Source organism: Chamaea fasciata, unplaced genomic scaffold, assembly GCF_029207755.1.
Source record: "Chamaea fasciata isolate MVZ Bird 193981 ecotype frontalis unplaced genomic scaffold, bChaFas1.0.hap1 SCAF_9, whole genome shotgun sequence".
Classification (NCBI taxonomy): domain Eukaryota; kingdom Metazoa; phylum Chordata; class Aves; order Passeriformes; family Sylviidae; genus Chamaea; species Chamaea fasciata.
This window is the reverse complement of record NW_027094094.1, coordinates 35,243,018-35,257,264: the sequence shown is the minus strand read 5'-3', so window position 1 is coordinate 35,257,264 and position 14,247 is coordinate 35,243,018. Positions and strand designations below refer to the sequence as shown.

The 14,247-nt window shown below is 53.4% G+C and overlaps 1 protein-coding gene across 1 annotated transcript; it reads left to right on the top strand.

Moving 5' to 3' along the window:
- The first annotated feature begins 2,889 nt into the window (after positions 1-2,889).
- Positions 2,890-13,257, top strand: SLC29A3 (solute carrier family 29 member 3). The gene is made up of 6 exons (XM_066191903.1): positions 2,890-2,943; positions 3,891-4,151; positions 6,935-7,017; positions 8,796-9,022; positions 9,943-10,105; positions 10,660-13,257. The coding sequence occupies exons 2-6, from the start codon at positions 3,903-3,905 to the stop codon at positions 11,324-11,326; spliced, it is 1,389 nt and encodes a 462-aa protein (XP_066048000.1). The 5' UTR covers positions 2,890-2,943; positions 3,891-3,902; the 3' UTR covers positions 11,327-13,257.
- The last annotated feature ends 990 nt before the right edge of the window (positions 13,258-14,247 follow it).

Here is a 14,247-nt window from a genome sequence, read left to right as displayed (position 1 = left end):
ATGGAAGTAAGCTGGAGATTGATCGATGGTTTGTTCTGGGCTCGCATGGCTGCTTCCAAGGCGGGAGACAAGGGCTACAGCTGTGGCTCACGGGCTAAGCCAACCTCTCGAGCAGTCTGTTCCCTTCCCCATGAGCTACCCTACAGAAAGCAATGCCCCTTCCAGCAAAGACCAGGAACTGGGGGCAATAATTTGAGAGGGGAGAATGGGGCACAGAGCTGCAGCTGCAGTGGGGCATCCCTGTCCTCTGGCATCCCACTTGGCTTCCTCCCCTGCTTGGGGATTAGCACTGCTCCCCTGCTTCAGTCCCAGCAAGGGAACAATGCCAGAAGGGTTTGCAGAGAGGTTCGAGGAGCCCACTGCCCCTGCCTGGGCCACTCGCCTCATCCTGCTCACGAGGACCAGTTGCCACCAGGAGATGGCAACATTGTCTGTGCTCTGGGCAGGAGCGGGGATTCTGCAAGCAGTGAGAAAAAACGGGGACGAAACTGCTGCCCTGCCACCAAAGTGATTATAACGTAGCCACACAAATATGCCCAACCTTCCCAGCTGGGCTTTCCAGCTCCGGACAGGATGTTGAGGCAGATGCCTTCTCAGAAGGGATAACCTTTTCAAAGAGCCCTAGAATGGTTTGGTTTGGAAGGGATGGTACAGACAGCCTTGTTCCACACCCTGCCATGGACAGGGACACCTTCCATCAGGCCAGGTTGCTCCAACCTGGTCTTGAACACTTCCAGGGATGGGGCAGCCACAGTTTCTCTGGGCAACCCATGCCAGGGCCTCACCACCCTCACAGGTAAGGATTTCTTCCAATCATCCCATATAAACCTGCCCTCTTTTCAGTTTAAAGCCATTCCCCCTTGTCCCTTTCTTTACATCTGAATTCCTTTAACCTCCACCTCCCACGTTGCTCTCTCTGGGAACTTTTTGCACTAAACCATCTTTCCAAGGGCCCCATATCTGTGGACAACTTTGACCAGCTGGTGCCCAATTCCACCTGCTGTTCTCCTGTTGGAACACCCAGTTTGCTAATTCCCCTTGGAATTCAGCCGCCCCAAACCCCTGCCGTGACACACTGAGCTCGGCCCCATGACGGGCTCAAAACCAGCAGCCGTCTCATGAATTGCCGACAGATCTATTCTGTAGGAGAGAAGACAGCCAGCATCAGCTCAGGGGTGACCCTAAACCCACCCCCAGCCTCTGTGGGGGGCTGTGTTGTTGCAGAGGGTCTCTGGAGTGTGGGTAATGTTGTCTGGAGGGGCTGTGGTGGCTCTGGCCCAGCGTGGCCTGGCTTTGTCCCCCTCGCCAGGCTGTCACAATCTGCTGTGCTGATGTGATGCCAGGCTCTTCTCCAGCAGTGGGTTTTTTGACATGATAGATGGCAGCAGGTCAGAAATATCAGGCGAATCCCCCAGAGCTGCCAAGTTACTGACTCAGATAGGCCGTGCCATCTCCTCAGGTGCTTTCCCAGCCCGGAATGTCAACACGGATGAAAATACCAAGGAGAAATCTCTGAAGAGAAACCCACGTGCTCTTCTCAAGCCTTTCCATTTCAGCACATTGCCCGTGGGTCGGCTGCATGCTGCTGCTTGTTTGGCTTACAAAAGAGGAAAGAACACCGGAGCGTGTCTTGGGATGTTGTGACATCTGGGTGGCCGAGGCCATCTGACCTGCTCTGCTCCAAGGCTCAGAGGCTGGAGATGGGTGGTGGCCATCTGTCTGCGCACTGCGGCTACTGGGAGGTACCTGGGTCCCTCTGTGTTTCTCCCATAGGTGAAAAAAATATCTGGACTAGACCATTTTGTGGCCTCCTGCGAAAAAAAAAAAAAAAAAAAAAAAAAAAAAAAAGGAGACCATTTTACTTTGATGAAGGGTTGGATACATGTGCATGTCCCTGTGTGGCTGTTGAGGAGCCAGACACAGCTTTGGGGAAAGAAACAGGGAAAAAAGAGGTAATGATGTTTTCCTTCACAGTCACACCATGCCCTCAAGGTGAGTGTCAAAAGTGTAGTTTGCAGGGAACCAAGGACTTTACAGTGGAATTCATGCTGATGGGGCATTGCAGGAAGCACAGGGAGTAAAGGAGGAGCTCATATCCCATCCTGCAGAAGATGGTCCCCATTCCCCATCTTCCTAACTTCAGGAGATGGTGTTTTGGTGACTTCTGACGAAAATCAAGCCCAGGCAAAAGCTTTTATAACTGCTGTGTGATAAGCCAGGCTGTGATTAACACTGATTTTCATAGAATCATGGAATGATTTGGGTTAGAAGGAAGGGCCTTTAGGATCATCTTGTTGCTTCCCTATGCCATGGGCAGGGACACCTTCCAGAAGACCACGGTGCTCAGAGGTTCAGCTTGGGTTTTGGACACTTCCAGGGATGGGACAGCCACAGCTTCTCTGGGCAACCTCTGCCAGGGCCTCACTACCCTCACAGGGAAGAATTTCCTCCCAATACCCCATCTAACCCGGACCTCTCGCCGTGGGAAGTCATTCCCTGTGTCCGGTCACGCCAGGCCCTTGTCCCAAGTCCCTCTCCAGCTCTCCTGGAGCCCCTTTAGGTACCGGCAGGGGCTCTGAGGTCCCCTGGAGCCTTCTCATCTCCAGGTGAACACTGACGCCATACGGGGGGCTTCCAGCCCTCGGAGCAGCTCCGGGGCCTCCTCTGGACTCGCTCCAGCAGCCCCACGCCCTCCCTGTGCCGGGATGCCCAGACCCAGACGCGCTCCCACCGGAGCGGGGCAGAATTTGGGAGGGAAGGGCGAGGGCCATGGGCGTGGCCAAAGCGGAGGGGGCGTGGCCAGCACGCAGCGCTGGTGTTGTCCTTGCGGGGCGTGGTCAATCCCGCTGGGGGCGTGGCACGGTGAGTGGGCGTGGTCCGAGCATTAAAGGCGGGGCGGGGTCACCGCCCCTGAGGCGGCCGGGCGGGACGGGCCGGGCGCTGGTGAGTGCTGCTGTGGCGGGGCCGGGCCGGGCCGGGCCGGGCCGAGGGGGGACGCGTGGGTACAGTGGGAGGCTGCAGGGAGGGAAGCAGTGCTCCCCGCTCCTGAAATTCCCCGCTTGTTTGCCAAATCCGCGGTTTCCGGCCTTTCCGCCTCCCCCGCGCTCTGCCCGGCCCCTCTGGGCGGGGGTTTCGTCGGCAGTGCCCGGGGTGGGCTCCGCGGCTCCCGGCGGGGCCGCGGTGGGTCCCGGTGCCCCTGGCCGGCGTCCCGCGGCGGTCACAGGTGGTTTTCTTGCGCCACGCCATGCCGTGTGTCTTTGTGAGTCATTTTACGCAGCTGGGTGACGTCGCGGTGGGTTCGGGAGCCGCTCCGCAAAGCTTGGGTGATGCTGTAGTAGTTTACGAAAAACTTACGGAAAGCCCGGCGGTGTTACTACTAGTTTACACCTTGCTCTGCAGAGCCCGACAGCGATGCTGGTTTGGCCGCTGTTGGGTTGTGGGTTTTTTAGAGCCTGGCATGAGCTAAGCGAGGTTTCTTACTCCTGCAAGTCCAAGGGGAGAGGTTAATTATTAATTATGGGCGGAAGTATAGGTGGAATCTGCTGAGTCTCAGGCCTTTTCCCCATGCCTTTCATCCCTGGGTTGCTCCTTTAGTATTTGGCTGCTCGAGGCCCTGGCACAGGGTGCCCAGAGAAGCTGTGGCTGCCCCTGGATCCCTGGCAGTGTTCCGGGCCAGGCCGGACAAGACTTTGAGCCACCTGTTCCGGTGGAAGGCGTCCCTGCCCATGGCAGGGGGCTTGGAGCGAGGTGGGCTTCCAGGTCCCTTCCAACCCAAGCCACTCCATGATTCCATGGTTTGCTGGGGCCAAAGGGCGATGGAGCCGCAGCTTGTGAGCAGCACTTTGAAGCCCTGGAGTGCCAATGTCCTTGTGGGCGTTTGTTTTTCCCAGCGTGCCAGCACGATGATCCCGGCAGCTGGCAGCTTTCCCCCGGACCAGGAGCCCCTGCTGGAGGATGCTGTGGGGAGCAGGTACAGCCGGCAGAAGCCAAGGGACCGCTGGCATGGGGCCTACGTCATATTTTTCCTCCTGGGCATCGGGTCCCTCCTGCCCTGGAATTTCTTCATCACGGCCAAACACTACTGGAGGTACAAGCTGCAGAACTGCTCGGATGAGCCAGGCCCGGTGGGGCAGGCGGCCTCAGACCTGCGGGTGAGTGCTGCTTTCGAGGCAGAAAAAATAACGTGGTTTCCTTCCTAACTTGCTCATTTTCCCCCTCCACTTCCCCAGAAGGTAAGTGAGCATCCTCTAGGGTCTCACCTGCCGCAAACCAGAGGAAAAGGTCTATTTGGTGTTTGTTTACAAATAGCTGCAGGGAAGATGTGGTCTGCCTTTTACCTGTATTTGGACTGCTGAGAGTTAAGATAAAAATCTGAATCTAAAAACATAGGGCTTAACCTTTCATAGGGCAATTCTTACAGTGCAAGGTGTCTTTGTGGTGGTCTTTTTTGTCCTTCATGATCTGGCTGGTGTGCCATGACTATCTTCTTGCAGTGATCAACATCTGGCTTGTGGCATGTAGAGCGAGGTGCTTGTCATGGGGTGATGGATGAGGCAGCCTTGGGGTGGCAGGTTGGTGGCCTCTTTCTGTCCCCAGAAAGACTGCTTTCTCTTGCTCCTCCTGCCGCAGCAGGATTATTTCCCTGTGCCTCTCTGACAAAGCCATGGGTTTGTTTCTTTGGGGCTGGAAAAAGCGTTGGAGCGATGAGGCTGCATCACATCCTCCTCTCGTGGCAGAGCTTGTGCAGGTGGTTTGGGAACTTTTTGTTTTGGATAAACACAGGGCCAGGTGTGTCACCCACATTTCCCCTCAGATTTCTCACTCCACTACACTCCACGGCTCTTTTAATTTTCATAGTTGTTAAGTAGTTTTGATGGGGAGGAAGGCAGGTGCTTATACCAGGATGCTGCAGGCGTGCTGCTGTAAAGCAAGGAACTGTATTAAACTGATGGTGCCCCAGCTCCTGCACTGCCTGAAGACCAAAATTGCCTGTGTCTGTGCTAGTGAAGGTGCTCAGAGAGGGATGAAAGGTGCTCTGTCACCACATGGCATGGTGTTCCCTCCTATTTCCTGCATCCCACATGTTCCTCACTGCCTCTACGTGATGCTGATACTCTTGAAAAAAGCTGGGTTTAGGTAAAGTACGTTAAAGTAGGTGTTTGCTTGCACAGCTGTACTCCTGGCTGTATCAGCCATTTCTTTGCTGAAAAGGTGTTTCTCCTCTTCCTGTGTGGCCGTGGAGCGATGCTTTTCCCTTTCTCCAAGGAAAAGTTACGTTGCTGTTCTGTGGCAGTTGAGTGTGGTCAACACCAAACCAGTCAACCCAGTTTGTGCCCTGCTGCTGCAGCAGGGAGGTTTACCTGCACAGGGAGCTGGAAGGATACAGCCTGCTCCTGGCTCCAGCCTTTTTGCTGCTGCTAATTTCATGCCCCATGCTCAGTAACACTCCAGTGCCTTCAGCCACTGTCACGGACCTGGATTCCTTTTCCAGCCTGGCAGGAGCCCAGCTGCCAAATCCTGGCTGGAGCAGAATAGAAACTACTTTGCAAAAGCATCTTGTGTCAGATTTCCCACCACCATGCTTTGTTCTTGGTCTGGGACTTTTTAAGGCATGTGGCGGTGTTTTTGAAGGTAATGTGGAGTTAATATGCTTCCAGGGATGACACCTTCCCCCGTTAGACCTGGATGTGGGAGGAAGATGTCAGGTTTGCTTTGGGGTTTATTTTAAGGGCTCAGCAGAATGGGAGAGGAAATAGGTATATCCTGCAGTGCCAAAAATGAAAGCATATCTGTGAAGGGTGGGAATATCCAAGGAGGGAGAAGAGTTGCCATTGGAGATGGATTAAAACCTAACAAGCAGGAGAGATGAGTATGGAACCTGATATTTTCCACTGGTCCAGGCATGGATTAAATTTGCCACCCACCATTCTGCTGCTGCATTAAAAATGTGGTGCAAGAGCTCTTAAGTACTTGCCCAATTCTCTTCTCACTGCTGGTGTGAGCCCTTTTGCTGGGAATGAGTGAATGTTTCCCTGGGATGCTCAAAATGCAGCATCTCTGCTGGGTTACTGAGAGTACACTTCTGCTTGGAGCAAAGTGATTTTTCCTTACCAGAAGCAGAAGCAAGTTAACTTGGAAGTTTGAGTATCCTCAGGATGGTTTGGAGGTTTATTCTAAGTAGGTGGGTAAATAAGCTGGAGTTTTAGCAGCCAGCTTTGCTTTTTGCTTTGTCTTTTCTCCTGTGATGCGTTGTGTGGCCACAGAGCTTTGAGCCTCCTGCTTGGCTGAGCTGATGCCATAAGCACAGGCATTTAAGTCCCTGCCTATCTGGACCCTTTAGGAGTGATTATTAGATTTCCTGTTGCTTGCAGTGAAGCTCCTGATAGGGAAGAAGAGACAAACATGCTTGTAAACTGATTAAAAATGATGCCAAGCTGTAAAAAATAATGAACTGTGCAGAGAAAACCTGCCAAGTGCCTTTTTCTGGTTGGATATGATGAGACCCTATCTTTGTAGGTGGATAAGTGCAGAAAATGAAAACCTGTCGTGATAGGGGTGGACATGTAGGTCATCCTCCCCTTTGCATGCATCATTCTACCTGCTGGCTGAGATTCCTGCAGCAAAAAAATGGGATTAAGCCCAGACACGCTTTCGTGGTGCCCAGCACCATGGCAGCTATTTCTTTCATGGTTCATTTTTTCCTTCTGAATTTATGTCCCTGGTTTCCTGAAATAGCCCAGGGCTATGAGAGGGTGAATCCCAGAATTCCCATTGCCCTGAGCAATTTGCAGCATGGGTTACAATACAACAAGGTGGATACCTACACCATAACTCCCTGTTGTGTCATATTCAAGACCTGAAATTCATGTGTTGCTCCCCACTACTATGGTTTTTACTTTGTTTTGAGGTTTTGTTTCTTTCTTTTTCCTGGCAGGACTATTTTGAGAGTTACATCTCCATTGCTTCCACTGTGCCCTCAGTGCTGTGCCTGATTGGAAACTTCTTGCTTGTCAACAAGTAGGTGTTGCTTTGATCCTGAGTGCCTGAGCCACATTTCTCCCTGGCTTTGCTCCTGTCTTCTTTCCAGTTCCCCAGCTCAGGCTGCCCTTCACTCAGGGGGAGACCATGGGGCATCCTGGGCTCAGCCTCCCTGTGCAGCCAAAATTTCCCTCTTTGCTCCTGCCTGAGTTGCAGCTGGCTGAGATGAAGTGGGAGAAGCACCTTACTCCACACAGTGCCTGCAGTTGGTGTGACTAAATAAATTCCTAATGAATTCCTGGCTTAATTGCTTTGACACTGTCTCCCAGAGCACACTCCTGGAAAAGCTGGCAGCCCAGGGCTTGGACAGGGGCACTCTTTGCTGAGTTAGGAACTGGCTGCATGGCCGGGCCCAGAGAGTGGTGGGGAACAGTGCTGGGACACCAGTGGTGTTCCTCAGGGCTCTGTGCTGGGGCCAGCTCTGTTCAGTATTTTCATTGATGACATGGATGAGGGTATGGAGTCTTTCATTAGTAAATTTGCAGATGACACTAAGCTGGGAGCGTGTGTCAATGTGTTGGAAGGGAGAAGGGCTGTGCAGGGAGACCTGGAACGGTTGGATTGATGGGCAGAGTCCAACAGGATGAAGTTTTACAAGTCCAAGTGCTGAGTCCTACGTTTTGGCCACAAAACCCCCCTGCAGCATTATAGGCTGGGGATGGTGTGGCTGGACAGTGCCCTGGCAGAAAGGGACCTGGGGCACTGATGGACAGCAGGCTGGACACGAGCCAGCAGTGTGCCCTGGTGGCCAGGAAGGCCGAGGGCGTCCTGGCCTGGCTCAGGAATGATGTGGCCAGCAGGAGCAGGGAGGTCATTCCTCCCCTGTACTCAGCACTGGTGAGGCCACACCTTGAGTGCTGTGTCCAGCTCTGGGCGTCTCAGTTTAGGAAGGACATGGGGACTCTTGAGCACGTCCAGAGGAGGCCACGAGGCTGGTGAGGGACTTGGAACACAAACCCTATGAAGAACGACTGAGGGAGCTGTGGTTGTTTAGCCTGGAGAAAAGGAGGCTCAGAGGTGACCTGATCACTCTCTACAACTTCCTGAAAGGTGGCTGTAGTCAGGTGGGGGTTGGTCTCTTTCTCCAGGCAGCAACTGACAGAACGAGAGGACACAGCCTTAAGCTGCACCAAGGGAAATACAGGTTGGATATTAGGAAAAACGTGTTTTACAGAAAGGGTGGTAAAGTACTGGGATGGTTTGCCCAGGGAGGTGGTGGAGTCACCATCCCTGGATGTGTCAAAAAAAAACCTGGAGGTGGCACTCAGTTCCATGGTTTTGTTGAGGTGTTAGGGCATGGGTTGGACTCGGTGATTTTGAGGGTCTCTTCTCACCTAGTGATTCTGTGTGAAACAGTCTTCCCTCTTAAAAATACCTTTATTGTCATCAGGGGACTGGTCGACAAAAGCCAAGCTCATCCAGGGAGGAGCAACACCTTGCCCTGTTTCTTACCAGCCCTTGAACTGGGAGAAAAACTGGACAGCTGCACCTTGTTGCAAGCTTGGCTTAAATCTCAAACAGCCTCACGCCTTCGTTTGTATCCTTCCTTATCCCACATCAAACTCCTGCATGCTTTGCAGGCATGGGTTTGCGTGCCTAATCTCCAGATTCCAGCTCCTTGCCTCAGTGCTTCCTCATCTCCTCCCACCTCTCTTTATTGTCTTTGCCCCTTCTGCCAGCACAGGAGTTGTCCTCCTGTGTCGAACCTTCACGTTGTGGTTTGAAACGCAGGAGTGACTTCTTCCCCTTGTCTCCAGGGTTCCCGCCAGTGTCCGGATCCTGTCCTCTCTCTTTGTCATGCTGGTTGTTTTCCTGGTGATCACGGTGCTGGTGAAGGTGGACACCTCCACCTGGACCACGTGCTTCTTCGCCCTCACCGTTGGCTGCGTGGCCATGGTCAGCAGTGCCTCCACCGTCTTTTCCAGCAGCATCTTTGGCCTGAGCAGCTGCTTCCCTATGAGGAACCTGCAGGCTCTGATCTCAGGTTGGATGATCCCACTGGGATCGTGCTCTTGGACCTTCGCTGCTCAGCTCCTGTGGTTTTCTCTCTTCTGCCTCTGGGGTTTTGTCATGTGGGGTTTGTTTTAGAAGCTTAACTTTGCCCTAATGATAAAGGGAAGTTGCTGAAGGAGAAACTTGCTCAGTCACATGAGCTTTGGTTTCTGTAAATAGCCATAAACTGACCCTGGAGAGTTGCTGGGTGCAGGGAGAAAGGAGGGAAGGAGATGATATTCCCCTGCCCCGCCATTTCCAGAGAGGGATCTGCAACTTTGCTTTGTCTGCTCCTTTCCGATCAGCATTTCCATGAGGGTTGGGAGCAGTGATTGATGAGCTCCCTGGAGCTTTGCTAACATTATAAATGTGCTGTGGAATGGCTGACAGACCAAGAGGAGAAGGGGGAAAATAGCAGGATGGGGAAATTTTTCCTGGGGCCAAGACCAGGAGTGTTTTAATGAGTTTATCTCAGAAAAGGAAAGCACCACGTCCCTGAGATAGCATTCCTGGCACTGGTGGCTTGAATTCCCATCTGGGGGAGTGCAGAAGAGAGGCTGATTATACGTGTACCAATGGAAAGCCGGGTTTAGGCTTTGGAAAAGGTTTGGACTCTTTCTGCTGGACTGGGGACCTGCAAGCCCAGCAGGTCGGGTCCCATCCTGACCCCTGTGTGTGCTGTGCTGTGCTGGAAGGGGGTGCAGGATGGCACCTGGGCTGTGGTGCAACCCCACAAATACCTGACGGGTAGAAACGGAGAGGAGGTGGTCTGTGCAGCTGCACCCGGAGCTGGGTTTGGGCCAGGGCCTGAGCTGCGTCCCCGGGGGACCTGTGCATGTCAGAAGAGGAGCTTCTGGGTTCCCCCTCTCGTTCTCTGTCCCTCACTGTGCCCGCCTGTGCTCCCCCGTGCAGGCCAGGCCATGGGTGGCACCATCAGCGCCGTGGCCTCTGTGATAGACCTGGCAGCGGCGGCCGATGTCACCGACAGCGCCCTGGCCTATTTCCTCACCGCCGACATCTTCATCGTCGTCTGCATCATGGTGTACCTGCTCCTGCCCAGGCTGGAGTACTCCAGGTGTGTGCCAGGGGCATCCCACAGAGGATTGGCACTGGGATTGCTGGGGGATCCACGGGATGCTGTGCTGGCCCCTGCCCTGTCACCGCCGCCACCTGTGCTTCCCCTTTTCACCAAAACCACAGGCTGAAACTCGGCACGTGCTGAGTTCCTGCCAAGCTTTCCCAGGGCCGCTGGTGTTGGCGCTCCCAGAATGTGTGGAGTCAGCAGAGAGCCCTAATCTGGAGGCAGCCAGCCAGGCGTGTCCCCATATCCTGTCTGCCACTCGGATGTGTGTGACGCATTGGTCTGGTCGGTGCTTGTAGCCCCCCAGAGGCACCTGCTCCCAAGTGCCTGTGTGCAGTAGGGTCCCCTCTGTGAACACTGAGGGTGCAGAGAGATGGGGAGAGAGGATGGTGGGTCTGCAAGGGTCACCTCTCTGTATGAGGTGGGAGCTGGAGATGTGGTGGAGTTGCTGGGTCCAGCCGGCATATCTGTGTCTCCAACTTCTCTCCTGCCTGCTCTCCAAATCTCAGTTGTGTTCCCCCCATGCCTCCCTGTATCTCTTTCTCCAGATATTACCTGAGCAGCCAGAAGGAGAGCCCCTCTCTGGTCACTGTGCCCCCTGACAGCTCCATGGAGGACAAGGCAGAGAATTCCGCCACGAATTCTTCCTTCCTCTCAAGAGCCGCTGGCATCCCCCCGCTCCGCCCCATCCTGCAGAAGACCGCCCTCCTCGGCTTCTGCCTCTTCTACATCTTCTTCATCTCCATCATCATCTTCCCTTCCCTCTTGTCCAACATCGACTCTGTCAGCAAATCCTCAGGAAGCCCATGGAGCACCAAGTACTTCACGCCGCTCACGTGTTTCCTCCTGTACAACTTTGCTGACTGGTGCGGGAGGCAGGTCACTGCCTGGATCCAGGTGCCTGGCCCCAAGAGCAAACTGCTGCCTGCCCTCGTCCTCCTCAGAACCGTCTTCCTCCCTCTCTTCATCCTCAGCAACTACCAGCCCCGGGCTCATATCCGGACTGTGGTGTTCAACCGGGACATCTACCCCGTGGTCTTCACGGCGCTGCTGGGGCTCAGCAATGGCTACCTGGGCACGCTGGTCATGGTCTACGGCCCCAAAATCGTGCCAAAAGAGCTGGCTGAGGCAGCAGGGGTGGTGATGACCTTTTACCTCGTGCTGGGGCTGGCTCTGGGGTCTGCCTGTGCTGTTTTTGTGGTGCACCTCATTTAGAGGGGCAGCCAGAGGAGGAGGAGGATGCCCTCGGTTTGTGGTGCTGCTGTTGGGTATTTATGGTTTGGGGTTTTTCCCCCAAAAAGTCAGGTATGCAGTGGTTTTGAGGCAGGCTGCCTGTCTTGGGAGGGGGATAGCTGCATCCGGGAGGGGGGGAAGTGCAGAGGGAAAGTCTCCCTTCTGGGAAGGGGCATCACCTGTGCTTGGGGAGGTTCTGTCAGACATTGTTACTCCCCAGTTTAATGGAGCAGGGACCAAAACAGCCTCATCCTCCCCAGGGAACTCAGGGAAGCACCAGGGACACAGGGATACCATCACTTACCCGTGTGCCAGTGATTTTAAGCTGGACCCAGGGCTTTTGGGGGCACCGTGGGTTTTCCTGCCATGCTGTTATGAGTTCAGCCCTTCAGGGGTTGGGTGGTCTTTGGGGTGGATCACCCCTCACCAAGCTGTGGTGGTGGTGTTGAACTAAAAGGAATTTGAGCCCTGGAGCACCTTCCGACAACTTAGGGAGTGAGTAGCAGCTGCCCCAGGGATCAGGGCACAGTTTTGAACAGATTTCATACAATCATTGCACAAAAAAAAAAAAATATATATATATATATAAGGGAAACCGCTCCACTTGGAATTCTGCTTGCTTTAATTTTTCCATGTAAAATTGAATTGAGGGATCATCTGCCTCCTATCATGGTGCCACTGGTGTTGGGGACTATTCCCTGGCCTAGCTGAGAAGAGCATTTTTCCTGTTGTGAACTGTGGTGTGAGCCCCAAGGGAAGTGAAATGCTGAGTGGGCTTAACCTGAGGTTTTTAAGGTGTCTTCAGTCTGCATTCAGAGAGCTCGGTGAAAGCCAGGGAGAGGTATGAGAGGGGCCCTGGTGTGAGGTTCACAGCAGAAATCTGGTTAATTCATGTAGACAGGCACCATATGGCCTCCAGATGTTTTCAGAGGGGTGAGCTTCTGTGACACCCAAAATTATGGCCCACCCAAAGACGGCTGGCTTTTAAAGCCATTTAAACTCCCATATGCCAGCACAGCCTGGACTAAATCCGATTATTGTATTTATTTTCTCAAATTGGCTGGATTTATGGTCTGCAAGAGATGAACCAATAAGCAAGGGTGTAGTGGCAGAGCTTGGCAGTGCAGTGATGCCTCAGAGACGTTGTCTGTGGAAATTAATTCCTTTAAGACTGGGTTAGGAGCAGATGCTCCATTGCTGGGATGCTCTCTAAGCACCTCGTGCTTGCCCACATATTGGTGGAGCTGCTGGATGTGGGGCTTTGCTGGAAGAGCAGCAGGATCCATGGTGGTTACTGCCCTGGGGGTGCCCACGTGGGTGTGGTGGACACTGGGGTTTTTTAATATAAATCCTTTCCAGTGTTTAGTTTGGGCCCCTTGACAACACATACACACACACAGAGAGAGTTTTGCTTTACAGCTGTTTTTTATTTCAAGGTAAAATCCAGACACAAGTGGAAAATCTGTTGGGGATGCAGTAGTGAGGAGCAGCTTTATGGAACGTGTGGGCTCTTAATCCTGTCCCTTTGGTGGGTTTGGAGCCCTTTGGCCTGCAGCACTTGGCCAGGGACTGCCTCGACCCGAGTGAAGGCCCACTCAAGGGCTGAGGGTTGGAATGCTGGGAACACCTCCTGGAGGTCAGTGCTCCCATTGCCTCCCTGGTCTGGAATAATGCAGTTGGTCAAGAAGCCAAATCCTGCTTGGTGTTGGCAACCAAATAGTCCCTTTGTGGCCCTCGGTGGGCCTGTGTTCAACCTGTGCATTTATTTCCCCCCGATCCACGGAATTATGAGATTTGGCTTGGATTTTTACTGCTTTGCATCTCTGATCCTCCTCTCCGTGTCACAGACCAAATTCCTCTGGAGGGAGAACTTAATTATCTGGTACTGTTGCTAATAAAGATAATTCTTGATACTGTACAACTGCTGGTGTGGAATAATTTCTCTTGGAGATGCACTGATGCATGCAGTTTTAGCTTGCATTTTTCCTTCTGCTCATCCTTCTCTCCCAGCTTGGACTGTAAACTCAGAGAAATCCCTGGCAAGGGCTGGGTGCGGGAGCCCTGAGATCACTGCTTGGAGAGCACAGTTATTCCAGTGGAATATCCCCAAGTGACATGCAGGTAGGTGTGGAGAGCATTCCTGTGGCAGAGGGGAGTAAGCAAAAAGGGGATTTATCCTTTGGTTTTGGTGGCATGCAGCTAAGGAAGGTTAATAAATAAGGGGAAAAGTCCATACAGATGCAGATTGGGCAAGAACCAGGTCTGGGCATAAAGCAAGGAATGCTGCTGGTGGAAATGCCACAATATGGGGGTGGATGCTGCCAGGCCCCTGAGCCATGAGCTGTGGGTGATCCCCCTGCAGAAGGGGAGGGATAATTTATAGGGAATTGCATCTAACAGCAGGGAAGTAATTACAGTGCCTGGGAGAAGCCACATCTGCTCAGTGTGGGCCATGCCAAGGAGCTCCAGGTAAGGAAAAGCGGGATGAGGAGGGAAATGGTGGTGGTGAGGTGGAATGGAGGCTGCTGGATCTGGGGTGCACCAAAGGGCAGCTACATCTTCTCCCGTGGGTGGGCTGAGCTGGTGTCCCTGCCCATGGCAGGGGTTTGGAACTGGATGATCAGCACGATTCCTTCCAACCCAAACTTATTCCGTGATCCTGTGATAAATGCACCTTTGACAACAAAAGCAGCCATGGACCCCAGTTCCCAGGCCTGGAATGATGCTCTAGCCAGAAGGAACACTGCAGGGATCCAAACCTACTCCATGATATAGCTGGGAGATTCCACCGCCTTCTAGCTCTCCAAGAGCTTTACAAGAGGGAGTTGCTCCCAAAAACTGGGGAGCCGGAGTTCCAAAGAAAGACCCTGGGTGTGGGCAGGGCTGGAGCTGAGCAGGGTGTA